The sequence below is a fragment of the Dermacentor andersoni genome, chromosome 5, assembly GCF_023375885.2.
Source record: "Dermacentor andersoni chromosome 5, qqDerAnde1_hic_scaffold, whole genome shotgun sequence".
Classification (NCBI taxonomy): domain Eukaryota; kingdom Metazoa; phylum Arthropoda; class Arachnida; order Ixodida; family Ixodidae; genus Dermacentor; species Dermacentor andersoni.
The window spans coordinates 188,974,213-188,990,095 of record NC_092818.1 but is presented as its reverse complement, the minus strand read 5'-3'; the positions used below and the strand labels follow the sequence as shown (position 1 = coordinate 188,990,095).

Here is a 15,883-nt window from a genome sequence, read left to right as displayed (position 1 = left end):
TCCCAGGTTTCAGCAATAGTAACTCCCTTGGAGTATTCATAGGTTTGTGCCAACTTGAAAAATATGTTAACGGCATGTATTTATGGCGTATTTACGGCATATTTCAAATTAAACCGGTCAGTTGGAGTTAGTGAGGGTGAGTTCGGCCCTAATATAAAACTGCCGCCCGCTACATCGAGCATTCGCCTCTCCACTGCACCTAACTCGCTTTTGTAAGCAAAGAATCATCAAACCGAAGAGCTGAGTGGGGCGTGACGTCGGGAAAATGTTTAGAAAGGTGTGAAAAGGCGCAATTCTTGGTTTTATTTTCCCCTGAAGCCTGATGAAAAGCGCCAAAAGTCACCGTTGGACAAATCTTTGGAAACACGCAACTCATAAAGTCACAAAGCGTGCTATTCAATAACCCTGCACTTTCCGTCTTTCCCATATTAGCGGCAACAGTACGTGTTGACGCAAGGCCGGCTGGTATAAGGGATATAATGAAAAGAAAGGATCTATTTGTACGTGTGGGAGAGACGTCATACATCACTCGTTTTGTTGTATCATCAAAGAAGCCGGAAAGACGACATAACTTGCGAAGTTCCGCCATAAGCCAATGTAACAGAGCTGAAGGCAGCGATTCTCTCTATTGACCTCGAAGTCACCGACGCCCTTGACGCAAGAACACGACTTCCTTGTTTTGGCAAATTGTCAGAGAAATGGAAGACTCGCAAGCAAGATTTTCGTTCGCAGCAGGACAAAATACCAGCGCCGGTCACAATCGCACAAGAAGGGGTCTACGTTGGAAGCAGCAAGTGTGAGATCAATTTCGTGAATCCTTTTATCATGCGAACAAGTGACGCTCGTCTGTCCTTACAGCAACTCCATTGTCGCAGCATGTTACGAATGGTGTTCTCCGAAGTCTTGTTAATCCTCTGTTTGTTCCAAAAATGTGCAACAGAAACTGAAGCACCGGTGGTCATCACCGACAGTGGTAATGTAGCTGGAATACGTATTGAGATAGGCGACCAAAAAGTGGACGCGTTTCTCGGAATACCTTACGCAGAACCACCAGTAGGAGAACTAAGATTTCAGAAAGCACGGCCCGTCAAGCCATGGAACGGAACCTACCAAGCGACTCAGAAGCCAACGCCTTGCAGGCAACTACTCTTGCCAGTTTTCGCCGGTATAACACTGAACTACTCAAGCGCATCCGAAGACTGTCTGTACCTGAACGTGTGGAGACCGGCGTCAGCTTGCGGATCGCCGGAATCATGCGAAGTAAATCTGCCAGTGGTGGTGTTTGTTGACGGTAACGTGTTTCAGTGGGCCGACTCGTCGCTCTTTTTAAACGACCCTGCAAATTTTGTCGCTCTGACAGACGTCGTGTTCGTGACCTTCAACTACAGAGTGAGTATATTTGGCTTCCTTTCCCTAGAAGACTCAGAGATACCTGGAAACCTGGGCCTTTGGGACCAGAACCTGGTTCTCAAGTGGGTACAGGCCAACGTCAGGCACTTTGGAGGCGATCCAAATAAGGTAACGCTAAGTGGGCAGAGTGCAGGGGCAGCATCCGTTGGACTGCACGCTATTTCACCCCACAGCAAAAATTTGTTCAAGAGGATCGTCATTCAAAGCGGAAGCCCCTTATCACTCGTGATAGGCCTATTTTTCAGGGGTGTTGGAAAGTTTACCACTATCACCGGAGCTCTTGGTTGTTATGACTTGAGCAAAACGCTGGACGAACAAAAGAAGCAGATTCTGAGTTGCCTTCAGAAAATGGAAGCCTCGCGTATCGTTGACACTGTCCAAAGAGTGGATTTCATCAAGCAAATGTTCTCGCCCATCGACGGAGATGACTTCTTACCGGCGAGGGTCTTGTCCGTGGACGCCTACAACAACCTGGGCGCGACCGAAATACTGTTGGGCACTGTCAAAAATGAAGGGCCCGTGTTTCTCAGTCACCTCAAGCTCGCTTTCCCGCGATTCAAAGACTTGATCATGTCCGAGTATAGACTGGTAGCCATCTTGGTCATGGCGCAAATGCTGGACATTCCTGTGTGGCAAAGCCGGAGGATCGCAACGGCATACTTTGGGGGCCCTGACGATAAACGCAAAACGCCCGAAGAAGTAGAGGCCATTTTCGCAGAAATGTTCGGCGACGTCACATTCTACTGCCCGTCGCAAATCATGGCTGACATCTTAGCCCAGCAGCAGGGCGTCAGCGTTTACCGATACGTGTTCGTTCATCGTCCTTCGTACAGCCTTTGGCCCGAATCATTCGGAGTCGCGCACAGTGACGATCTTCCCTTCACCACGGGGTCACTCGTGTTCGTGAACGACACAACCCGCCACACGGTGCCATTGGGACCGAAGGGTAAGGAGGCCCTCTCGTCTGCGCGCTACACGGCTGACGAAAAAAGCTTCATGGAGGAAATAGTCACTGCTTGGGGAACCTTCTACACAGATGGGTGAGCATATCTGTATATAGGACGGATACCGTAAAGAGTGCGCCCGTATATACAGGGCGCTTTATTTTATCGTTAAGAGAATTTTTCTTTTAATTTACCTCTGACATGTAGCAGAATTTTACTTCTTGAGCAAGATTACTGTGTGAGTCAGATATTATTCGCACAAAAAATAAAAGTGAATGTTTGACTACTAAACAATAGTTGGCGAATAACTTTTAAACTAATTACTCCATGGACATACTGCAATTTGCATTGTGGCCGGCAACATTTAAAGTCATATCCACTTGGAACCAATTCGGAGGATTATACAAGCTTGGAGATATGAGTTCCCAAAGTTTGTGACGAAATGCATTGGTTTTTCAGTAACTTTTGAGCTTCAATGCAGAAAAATGTGTTATGTTAAAAAAGTCAGTGGAACAGCGCATTTTTGTCGCTAGTGCAACTACACTTATCTCAAAACGGGGACTTTTTTCGAAATTCCTTCCAAGGGGATGTGCCATATAAAATCACTGGCTTTCTGTCTCGTGAAATGTTGGCGACAGTTGTAGCACAAATCACTGTATAAAAATATAAAGCTATCTTTCTTTGTCGTTTTTTACTCAGCCGGCCAGTTTCTTGCATATTATCATCGTTTACTTTACTACTTTTGAAGTATTTTGTAACGCTTTGCTGGGTGCTGTTACACCTTTGAAGACTTTAAGCGGTAGATTTCAATCAAGTAACGCGTGTCCTAATTTTAATAATTGAGATCTTTTCATAAGCAGCGCAAAAAAGTGACTGCGTGCGAGGATACAGGTTCGACATATTCATGTTATCAAGACTTCCATTTGGAAGATATTCATCCTTTTCTTTAAATCTTGAGCCGCAACTGGCAAACTAGTCACATCGATCGTATACAAGTAATCCGGACGCAAACAAAAGAAAAACAACAATTACTGCTTGCATGAGGCCAAAATGCGAAGCAGAAATGGGCGTGAGCGATGAAATGTATAGTCTAGAAGTCTCGACACTTCGAGTGAGCCTTATATAAAGCACGCTGCGTCTTAAGAAACATTATAGAAACTGGTGCTAATTTTGTTTTTGATGCCTGCACGTAGGTGGAAAGCAAGTACCCGTAAATCGCCTTTTTCTATGCCCCATCAAGTGTGGCGCTTTTCTGCCTGTGCATCCTCCCACATGTACTCTGTGCTAACTCTCGCCCTCTTTTCCTCTTCCTATTCCCCTTTCCCCCACCCCCAGTGTAGGGTAGCGAACCTGGTGCTCGTCTGGTTGACCTCCCTGCCTATCCTGTCTTTGCTGTTTCTCTCTGCCTCATCTTTTATGCATCCCCAAGGGTGTTTTTTTTTTACAGTTTCTACATCGTTTTGTACAAAAATCGTACTGATATAAGTATATTTTAGTTTTTAATGAGCGAGAACTTCTTTTTCTGCACATGCTTGCTTTATGTTCATGCAATGAATGCGAAGGTCACACTTCAAACCAAGCTCATAGCAAACCAAGGTACCCAGGTTTGCTATGAAAGATAAGATAAGGCAAGCAGCGGTGTTTCACCATTGTCCTGCCATTTGTGCTTCATATTGTACAGAATGAATGGTGAAAGAAATGAATACACGGAATGAGAAAAGGCATATAAGCTAATATATGTACAGTAACTCCAGTTTGTGTTGTTGCGGTCAATAAATTGTTACGAGTGGAAAGAAAAGGCAAAGACGAAAGAGACCGTCTACGCTGCATTCACAATGGAGTCAGACAGCCAGGCAGACACTCGGTGGCGTCAAGAGTCCAGACACTTCATCCCCTTTCTCGTGGCGGCTCATCCCTTGAGCGTCTGTTGATGGTATCATAATAATATATTGTTTATTTACGATGGCACACAGAGGACTGCCTCAAGTGATTATCATATTATCATCTCATGCTATGATACCTTCCGCAAAGTTCGTGGTTGTCCTCCGACCAGAAGGTAATGATGGCGCAAGCTCAACGCACGCAGACACGACGACGGCATAATTAGAGCCATAAAAGGTATGCCTTCTAGCCGAAACGTGCCCTGTTTGTAGCTTGCGCAAGTATGATATGAACTTGTTGAGCATATGTCGTTTTGCACACGGCTACGACTTGTGCATTATTATGGGCGGATAAAGCTGTGTGGACCGGCGTGCATGACAACTGGTCATGAGAGTGGCCGATGCCGACTGCGATGGCTTTTACCAAGCCCTCAAAAAAGCAGCGAAATTTCGGTTCTTCCCCAATTTTTTATGTATATGTGAAGTGAACACCATCATCCGCTTACTTTATATATAGCGGCCACCACATACGTGTAACGCAACGGAACTCATCGCTCCTACACTGAACCCACAGCGGGGACTCAGGGACGTTTCACCTGCTGCTGAGCACAAGTTCCATTCCGAACGCGGCGTGCTCATTCTTATGAGGACGGAATGCAAAAAACACTTGTTCATCGCTGTTCAGATGGATTTTAAAAGAACCAGATGATCCAAATTCATACGGAGGCCTCCACAGCAGCAGCCCTTACTTTCCTCGACGCGTACTTCGCCCTGGGTCCTGCATTTACGTTGTGATAGAAGCACCACAGAAAGCCACCAACTGACCAATTTGTCACGTTTCTACGTCCTTTATTGCCTATGTGCTGCTTTAGGACTTTTAAGACGATGAGCAAAATGAGAACAAGATGAAAGCAGAAGCCAACGTTTCAACAAGTGGACTTGCCTTTTTCAAGACCACATACAAAAAAAGAAAGACCAGTCTACTTGTCGACACGTTGGCTCCTGCTTTCATGTTGTTCACATTTTGCTCATCGTCGTGAATTTCCATCTGCCACGTTCCCCGCCTTTCTTAGAACTTTAAAGCTCACAATCAATCAATCAATCAATCAATCAATCAATCAATCAATCAATCAATCAATCAATCAATCAATCAATCAATCAATCAATCAATCAATCAATCAATCAATCAATCAATTCGACACAAACAACTGACCTCGTCGCAAGTTCGCGACCTGTCCTACGTCATGAAAATTCGCATGTCTGCAGACCAAAGCGTGGAACAGGCTTATTGTCATACCTTATACATCCACTGCCAATTAAGCGCAACACCGCATCAATTGAGAAGTATAAGCCATGCTCTAATCACAGATGCTCCACAGTACAGTTGTTATTCGTATACTCGATCCTCCCAATCAGCTTGATGAAAATAAGCCAAAGCAATATATTCATGCTTCTATTAGCCTAGAAGCAATAACGGGCGCGTTGCCGGACACAGCATGCTTTTTTTCCCACCAAAATACACATCCGTTTGCCACAATTATTGAAGGTTAATGTGGGCCCGAAATTGTGTCATTGGTCCACAGCGGACGCGGACGTGCAACACGAACCCTGATTCTATGAGCTGCAGTCAAGTGATGCATGGTTCGCGAATTAATACAAGGGATTTCGTTCGTCGAGTGGTGGGTATAGCGTAGTTCACTTAAAAATCGTTTTGTACCCGCCATCATCCAGGAACCACTATCGCATGCTGTTGTCATTTTTATTCTTTCGCATCTGTATTTGCTTAGGTGGTGCTGAAGGTCAACAAATTTCATACGGCTTCAAAATTCCTATTGGCATGTGTACTTGTTTATCTTGTCCCGGTGAGCGCTTTTCACGGGCTAATAAATGTTAAACATCATCGCTCGGCACGATAGCCGATTCTTGTAGCCGATTCTGCCTGTTGTCTAAGTTGTCGCCGAACCTGTTTTAATCAGAATGCATAGTGTTTTAGTGTTGTATACTCTAGTAGTTGTGCTAGCGCCAGAGATTATGATGGAACTTTCTATGAGTCGAGTATAAATAGTCGATACGTCTCAACTGCTATAAGATTTCGACGAGTGTGATCTCGTCCCTATCGTTCGGTCCGACTGCAACAAGTTTTCGTTGGCACACGTGCGGCCAATAAAGGGTGAGCTTTGTGACTGTCCGGGGTGCTACGGTCTAATTCCTCACCACCGCAACATGATACTATTTCAGTTATGTTAAGGAGGTATAAACTCTAAATGTTCCGAATAAATTCGGGTAAAGCATAAGAAAACTCGCATACTTGGCGCACTTCTCAGTGCGCATTTTTTACCAGTATGGGACGGATAAAAACAGTGACAAAAATAGCACCAACTCCGTGAATAATTTCACAAAAGATAGCACGTGAATGCTTCCTTTATCCGTATCTGTTGAAGCCGGCATGACTATGCTTAATATCATAAGAATAGTAACTACATTCAAAATTTCAAATTTCTAGCCTTTCAAGGCCTCACAGGTGAAGTTTCGCCATACACCCTTTCGTCTTGCCATAACCGTCTATATACGACACGGAGTTAATTATTCGGGTCAAATGCAAGCAAAGTGAGAGCACCCGTGTAGACTAAGATGCCTCAATATACAGGGTGTCCCAACTATTATGCACCAAGATTTAATACGCAAAAGCGACAAAGCTGGATTTGACGAAGGTAATGTTGTTTGCTGCCGTTTGGAGATACTCACATTATTTTTTGCATTCCGCCTAATTACATAATTAGCGTTAATAATTTATCCACTTCTCAATTATTATAAATAAATGAAAAGTGTCAATGAGGAAATTGTGCAGCAATATGAAAAACTCCCGATACGGCTTTCTGGTGCTCAATACGTGCTACACAATATTGGTCTTCCGAGTGTAAAAGAAGCACGCGAATACACGCAATATTATCGCTACTACTGACCTCTCGAGGCACTTTGCGTTTATTCGCTGGCTTCTTTCACGCTCGGAAAAACACTTTTATGCAGCACGTATTGAGCAACAGAAAGCTGTATCGGGAGTTCTTCAAGTTGTTCTACAATTTTCTCCCTGACACGTCTAACCTAATTATAATATTTGAGAAGGTGAATATTATTAAACATTAGTTACCTAATTAGGCGGAATGAAAACATAATATGAGTATCTCCAACCGACGACAAACAACATTACCTTGGGTCTGTCGCATTTGCATATTTTTAAGTCGCGGTACTTATAGTTGGGACGCCCTGCATATCAGGCTACGTACGTGTCTCCGTCTGTGCACGCCCCCATACGGTTTGGCATGCATGTCGCGCCATTCACTTATTACTTTGCGGCGCCTGTATATAACAAACACAAAATTGCACATTCGCACACTTTCAAGCATACCAAATTTCAGAATATGCAAAACAGTGCCTGCTGCCCGTGAACAAAAAAAGGAAAGCTGCAAAGAAGCTGCATAGTTCCAGGTATGATCGCCCTGATATAAAACAGGGTGTAGGGAGTTTAATTATTTAAATAAAACGTTATAAGTGACTTGGAGAGTCCAGCCAACATTTGAGTACCAAATCTACATGCTTGTGAAGTTGCTCTTGTTGACCTTAACGTGTCAGCCTGTAGGGTCATTAAGTCGTTGCTAGGCATATCATGTAACATGCATGGCCTAAAAGAAATGGCAATAATGTTTTAACAAAATTTTCCCTCTTGTATAAACATCGGCTCACGCGCACTAGAACGATGAAATCGATTTCCACCTCAGGACGTTCATGCTGGGACACAGGCATTGACGCACACTTACGCAAATACGAAGGCTTTAGCAGAAAGTAACGTGTGATTTGGTGTAAAATTGAAAAAGAATCAAGTGACAATTAACAACGCTTTCTTTACTGGAGCAGAGCATATATAATTATTTTCCTGCATTGTTTCGTCCTGTAGAAAAGTTTTTCTTGAACACTGCCATAAAAAAAAAGATGTTGCCGCTTAGTGGAACGGTAGCAAATCCAATTCAGCACATTGTCATGAAAATAAAGGTAAAACAAAAAGCATCAAATCACTGCGTTTCGCTGGAGTTGACTTATATGTGCGGGAGCACGGAAGAGGCTGCCTAATATTCGTGGCATGGTAGTTGAGTTTCGGGTTTGGGCTGCACGCACACTCACGCGCTCGCATAAAGAGCATGGGATGAAGGAACGCATTCCTAAACGGATAATTTGAACTCCACGAGAAAAGGCAAATACATGGCATGCATTTTCCAAACGCTCTCTTGAGTCAATTCAACCCTATTCCTTAGGCAAACGCTGCCGTATCAACAAATAAAGTCAGAAGACTTGGAAACAATGGCAGAAAGGACGGCGATGCTCAGACAAGACAAGCCGCATCACTGACTAACAACCAATTTTTTGCGTGTCGATGACAATATGTTCAGCAAGTGCTGTCAGTAGAATAAAACAAGCAAATAAGGACATGCGATACCACAATAACAGTGCGACGTCACATTGTGCATAGGTAATACATGATTTCATTGGGATGTAGTGTTAGCGAAGCACAATTTTCACTTGCCAGCGAGTGCGTTCGAGGAACTCAATGCGCTGCGTTAAAATGTGTAGCCTCGATAGCAATGCCTCAAGAATAAATAAAAATGCTCACAGCCGAGTTGGTACTAAGACCACTTTTCGTAATTTCGAATGTTATGACCGTCTTTGTAACATCACTGAAGCCAAAAAACGCTTGAAACGTTCATCTTTGACGGATGCCGCCATCTTGACCCTGTGAATTTCGCACACGCTCCTTGCTTGTATTGTCTCAAAACAAACATACGTGTTAATGGGACTACAGTATTTTTATTTTTGATGGCGGAAGTTCTTGTACATAAGCATCGTTTCGTAATAGAACAGTAACGGTTTCTAAAACTGCAAATGCTTGCCATATCAGCCCATATGACTTCACAGATGACCAGCGTCATCCAATCCGAGCGACACTTCGTTTTGCCGTCCAGCAACACGCCGCCATATGTAAAACTCAGCGAGGTGAAGTGCATTCGCTCGAAGTGCCCCTGAATTTGCTCGTCTGACTTTGGTATTAGCATGGAGGAAGGAAAAAAAATTAGGAGGGAGCATCGCGCAACGCGATTGAAGCCGAGGGTGGTGCCCAACACGGGATCTCACATCAAAGTGCGTGGTTGGTTTTAGTGTTTTCGCTCTGCAGGCTGAGCCACGACAGGGCAACCGAACAAGCGCGCACCGGATGAAAACTACTGGCATAGCTACTGGGAACCAAACGTATCAGCAAATCTCGATGCTCGCTCAGTGATCTCGACGCAAGAGGTCGCGTGTTGGGCCGCGACTGTGCAAAGGCCTGGCTTCAGGGAGCGTTCGCTTGCCAAGGCTGGCTGCATGATGTAACGCTCCCTCCTTTTTCCTTCCTCCATGGGTGTCAGTGTAGCAGTCGTCACTGAAACGTTAGCCTCGCACCTCAGAGGGTCAAATAACAAACCTCAGTAAAGGAGCGGTGACAGTAAAGGTTCTTGTGAATTTCTTTTCTTATTTATGTACAGCTGTCGACCTAGTAATTACGACGTGAAGCCTCAATTCTCTAAGAACGCTATAGTCAACTGCGTCGCTTTACTGCGCCACAAGTTCAAAACTGGAGCCAAATGATGGCGCGCAGCAGATAAATTACGCACACGTGTTGGCACAGGTATATAGTGGGAATTACACGAGCGCAGTGGCCGACGGCCTCGGCGCATTAAGCAGCGAGTGACTCGAAACCCGCAGCACCTTGCTTTGAGAACGAGGCAACGCCCGCGCTATACAGGGTGGCTAGAATACCCGCGCCATCACGCCGCATTTGGTAGAGGGGAAGCCGCCATTAGGCTCCGGAGGTACTCAAGCTGCAAAACTCGCGAAGTGAAACGCGGGTTCACTGATTCCTAGAGGCAGCCACCACCGGACGCCCACGCATGCCTTGATTAGCTCCGCGGCTTAACAAATCCCCGTGCAGCAGCAATGAAAAGGCGGCGTCGGAGGCGGCGTGGCAGTCTGGCACTGCTCTTCCCATCCAGTGTGGTCCTTATGCTCCACAGTTGGATGTATTTATTTATGTATTTATTTATCGTATTTATTTACTTATTGTACTAAACATTATATTGCCGTGGGCCAGGTAACTACTTTGCAACGTTGTACTACATGGACACCTGAAATATCCTGCGGCAATAGAAGAAAGTAGCGGGAGAGCGTGGTGAAGAAAGGGTTAAAGACATAAAAGATGAATGTAAAGGACACAAGCGAGACAGAGTTCATCGTATGTCTGATGGCCCTGCTGCTGGCCGACATAGCGCGCGGGCGCCACGGTCACGCCTCGTGGGACGTGAGGCGCTGGGGGAGCCCCGTGATGGCACTGAGATAAGCTATCGGGCTTCCGCGCGCGCTACCCATCATTTGGCTGTGTCTGCCGTGAAGGTGAGCGCCATCGCTGTGTCCGCCAAAAGGCCCACATCGCGGAAAGTGGTCAGGACCACTTTCCGTGTGACTCCTCCTCGCCGCATTCTTCGACTTGCAGCCTCATTGCGATATAACAGCAAACACCACCGGAACGGCACGATGAAAAAGGAGGGTGAACGACACAGGCACCGATAACGGTCATATGATCGAAGATATAAGAGACGACGGAAAGTGCCCCGCATCAAGGCACGACATAAAGAGCACGGCGCGCCGCGGCACGTAGGCACGGTCGAGCTTGCTCGCCGATGGTCTGTGCCACCACGTCCGTGCGAAGCTTGCTCCAGGCAGGACTTCAGGAGCATCTAGCAATGTAAATGAGGCGACGTACCTCACTTACTATCACAAACAAAAATACTTTTGAAAAAGCTTCTGGGCTTTACCGGCCAAAACCACAATACATCATGAACAGCTTAGCGGAGACACGGAAATAATTTTAATCACCGTGAATTGTTTAACGTGCACCCAATGTATGTATTGCAAACAAGAATTTTTGCATGCCGCCCCCATCAAAATGCTGCCGCCGTGACCACGCGCTTAGCAGCGGAACGTCATAGTCGCTAAGTCACGACGGCGGGTCGGAAACATTGAGGCGCTGGCACGCGCACTCACAGCACGCAGCTATAGGACGAAACCACTGTGAGTGGCCCATTATGTTGCCACCACGTCGTACGAGAAATGAAAATTGCACAAATGTGCCCAATGAAATATGATGGTACCCGCACCTATGAAACTGATTTTGATTCTAACGTTCCTATTTATAACTAATGGTTAACTTTATCTTATATAACATATTCTACAAGAACTGAAATTTCTGCGAGTTTGGAAGAATTCACACTTGACTTCAAGCGCAAAAGCCGAGGTCACAACAAGAAAAATCACAACAGACGAGTGCTCCTTCAAACTAAAGTTTATTCTCTAAAAAACATGCCTATTTATCAGTCCACACGGTGTCTTTTTCTCAAAAGAAAGTTTTGTTTGAAGTAGAGCTCGTCCTGTCTGGCTTCCTTCTTTTGCCGTCGTTTTTTGCGCTTCAAGTCAAGTAAGTATTATGTTCATTCATATTGGGCTGCCCAAATCGTGGCCAATCCCCCGGAGTGGGTATGTGCCAATGGCACAGGCTCTGCAGCTACAGTTGTGAGAGCCTGATGCCATCTCAATGAAATAGGTCAAGGCAAAAGAAAGGGCTGACGCCTGTTGGTTGTTTGGGGCGGTTGTTAGAATGCCATTTCACTGTTTTGAACATACATTTCAGCAACATTACGACTTCGCTCCAGTATATGGAGCATATTGTGTCAGATTTCATCCTGCAGATAAATTTGGAATAGTTGTGTTGTACAGGGTGTATCGTCTTTCATTTTTCATTAAAGTGCGCAAATTTATTGACGTGCTTGATTTGTATAGATAAAGTTTCCGTCAACAATGCCTTTATTAAGCAAGGATACTGACGGGAACTTGATTTGCCTCACATTTTCACAATGGTGTTCCTGAAATGCAGCCATGTGTACCATAAACGGGCAAACTTTATGCAATAAAGAAAACCCTGATCGCTTAGTGACTGCTCAATGCGCCAAATGAAATTTAGATGTGGCATAACAACATTGCACAAGGACTAGAGCCGCGGCGGTGATATTGAAACACAACACGACAGAGGGTGTCCCGCAGAGATACCTGACAGAGAACACAATGCGGCATTGCTCCTTCTTGAAGAGCCCTCTTCTATTCCTCCCAGGAAACCGAAGGTGCCGTTAACAGGTGGCAAGTGGCCACGGTACACGTTTGATGAGCCGTGGGTGATCTACCTTCAGCCGAACAACTACACGACCATTGTCGAGCCGAAGAGGAACATATGTGAAGTGTGGAAACCAGTGCTTCTCAGGGAGTAAGTACAAGTTGTGGAAAAATCGTGAAACTACACAGCGCAGGCATGCCATGCACCATTATTTTTTGCCACAAACGCGCACCAGGATAACAATGGTATATTTAGCTCGTCAGTTATGCAACATCTGCAAACATAGAAGAGAATTAAGTAACATAAATATTTTAATGAATGAAGCAGAAACAAAGCTAGCTAGGCAGTTAGGCACACCGATATATGCCTCCACTTCACCCCAAACTGAAACGTCGCCAGGCAGTCGTCTGGCGACAACTGCAGACACACACCTTCGCCAGTCCGGTGTGATTGCGGCACATTTTCCCCACGCAATACCCGAGTGCTCTTTGCAAGTTATGTCAGGTAACTAGAGCGACGCTCTCACACATGTTGTGGGAGTGTCCTGTTATATCAGCTAAAATGGCAGTAGCTCCGGAGGCTCTTCCGTCGAAGAGGGCCGCCACTCGGCGCAGCTCCAACCTCAAGACACAAAAATGGGCAGTCCAGCGGGCCCAAGAGGTGGCGACGAGCAAAGGCCTCGAAGTCCCCTCATGCGAGACCTGAGCCCGGGTCGTTAAACTTCGCCGAATTTTCCATAAAGTTGTTTCCATCCATCTTTAGCCTGCAAGAAAGTTTCACGCTGTCTAGCATTACTAAGAGAATGAACATGTCGTTAAATACGCCTACGATATTACAAGAGAAATTGAGGCGGATCAATTACCGGCCTTAATTGCAAGGCTACCGCGTTTCTTGCGAAGAGCCACTCCCATGGGTGCACGCACAGGCCAAGCACAAGCACGACTAATGGATACACCGCGTTCCCTTAACTAAGCGCTGAAAACACTCCTCTGCCTTTGTGGCTAGCGTGCTTTCCAGACGACATTCCTAAATTTTACGTGCATTGCCAAAACAAATTGCCACTGTCACAACATAATCTATTACCGCATGCATTTCTATTATGTAAAGAGTTCGCAAGTTTTATTGAGATATTTTTTTTCTTGTGCCAGGAGAGATGAAACTGCGCAGAGGTCTGTATCTTTGGAATGCTTCATGCACAACAAAGGATCATGGAGACCCCACTTTAGCCTCGAATAACGTCTTGCCTTGTATGTAATATCGAATGAAAAGAAGTTCTCGACAAGGCACCGTTATCGCCATTCTTCTTGCCCGTTGTCGGAAAAAGTATTGAATTATTGCTTTATAATGACATGAGGGAACTTATTAAATATTTTTTTTCAGGCGCTCCACAGCTAACGCATGGCCGCTAAAGCTCGTCTTTCTTTGAAGTGCGTTCGGCCACGCTACGTAATCTGCAGTCACATGTCAGTTCATTTTGTGACGATCGTCATGAAAAAACAAAATTTATATGTGCTAGATGTAACGTTTCTCTTACGTGTGCTTCCTTCGCTGTGTGTATGCAGGTCTAAGCCCGAAGAACGCTCCTTCAGTCAAGAAGAAGAGCCAAGCAAAAAGGAAGAAACAAAAACTAACGAAGTCGACAACACGGGCCAAACTGCAACAAGCCCATCCACGTTTCTTTGCTCGGCTCTTATTTTATTCATTTCGTTTGCCGGCCTGACGCTTTGTTGATCTTTCTGCTCTTCGTCTGCCTGTTTGATTCTTTGATTTCACACACAAGCAACAATGACGTGCAATATGTTTAGTGCCAGTGCGTTCAGCAAGAACTCCGATGGATGAATTGTGATCTAATAAAATAATTGTTGCGTTACTCCCAATTAACTAAAAAGTTCGCAAGGCGGCAGGCCACACCAATGCGTCAAGGGAGGAAATGAATGGCAATACAAGAGTAATTTAAAGGCATAGCTAGAAACTTACAAAAGCCTGAAAAGCTTGCTTATAGAAAGGGTAAGTAAGCGCTTCTTTTTATTATTGAACTCTTCAAATTGATTTCTGTTGTTGCTGTTCGTGATGCACTTGAGCCGGATAAATCACTTCTATTTCCTAACTCAAGGAAGAGCACTGTTTTGGCCTCAAGGCGATGATAAGATAATCTCTTCACGCTGTTGTTAAACATCACTGAATAATTAAAACAAATACAGGTGGCGCTGTAATCGAAACACCGAGTTTGCAAATGTGTAAAGTGCGGAGCTTTATTCAGAGTAAGAGATAAGGTTACGATGCTATACATGCATCACAAGGCGCCGCTACCCCTGCAAACAATTAATCAGAATAGCTAATAAAGCATTTCGCACATGACATGATAAATATACAATGTTCCCTTTTAAGAATGGGTGTTTGCACTCCTCAAAGTCCTTCTTACCATTCATTGAGACAGCGTTCTGTACACACTTTACCTTGTAGAAGCAGCTATTTATATTTTACTGTGTACTATTTGCGTTAATGGGTTTATTTCTCTCCTACGAGCATATTCTGAGTTTGTTTACTTTAGTCGTTTCTACAGTATTTTACAGTAACTTCTATGTGCCTTCTAATCAACAACAAGAAAATTATGCGATTTACGTTTATACTCATTTTTGTTCAATTATAGATTTTTTTTTAAGTAGTATCGGGAGTACATTCCGTCCTGTTCAGATGGGTTATCTGAAAAGGGTGACAATATTTTCGCGGAAACTCGCAATGTCCACGCAAGTGTAATTGAAAACTTTCACTAACTAACCTTCTGTTTGCCACTGTGTGTTGCATGTTTAAATTATAAAATTGAGCAGGTGTGAAGTCATGTCAGCTTAGCGGAAATAGCAAGACTAGCAGCAGTTTCCACATATCCATCTCTAAAATTCATTGCAATAACCCGTCTAAATACGAGTATTTGTTCCAATTATTAGTGTTCCAAATTTCCGCCTCGTGTTATATGCAGACGCAAGCCAAAATTCCAGCCTGAAAATTGGGCTCAAGAGGGAGAGAGAGAGAGAGAGAGAGAGAAAACAGAGGAAGGCAGGGAGGTTAACCAGAGGTAGTTCCGGTATGCTACCCTGCACGGGGGGAAGGGTTAAGGGGGATACAAAGAGAAAGAGAGTGGAAGGGGGAGATAGAGAAAAAACGAGACGAGCGCTAACAAAGCGCGTACACTATAGAGCGGTAGGGGGCGGTGTTCTTAAAGTCTATCGTTAAGCCCTGTAGACCGCGGGGGGGGGGGGGGGGGGGACAAAGGGGAGGAAAGACAGGGAGGTTAGAGACCGCAGGAACCTTAATAACGCGAGTGAGGCCTTCAACGCGGATGTTCTTTCAGAGCACTGACCTAAAGCTTTCAGTTCTGATAGTGGTCGATTGTCCAACTGGTCCAA

The 15,883-nt window shown here is 44.9% G+C and overlaps 1 protein-coding gene across 1 annotated transcript; it reads left to right on the top strand.

The window, feature by feature from the left end:
* The first annotated feature begins 701 nt into the window (after positions 1-701).
* On the top strand, positions 702-14,591 carry LOC126532305 (acetylcholinesterase-1-like). Its single transcript, XM_050179990.2, has 3 exons — positions 702-2,450; positions 12,480-12,629; positions 14,042-14,591. The coding sequence occupies exons 1-3, from the start codon at positions 826-828 to the stop codon at positions 14,208-14,210; spliced, it is 1,944 nt and encodes a 647-aa protein (XP_050035947.1). The 5' UTR covers positions 702-825; the 3' UTR covers positions 14,211-14,591.
* Positions 14,592-15,883: the final 1,292 nt, after the last annotated feature.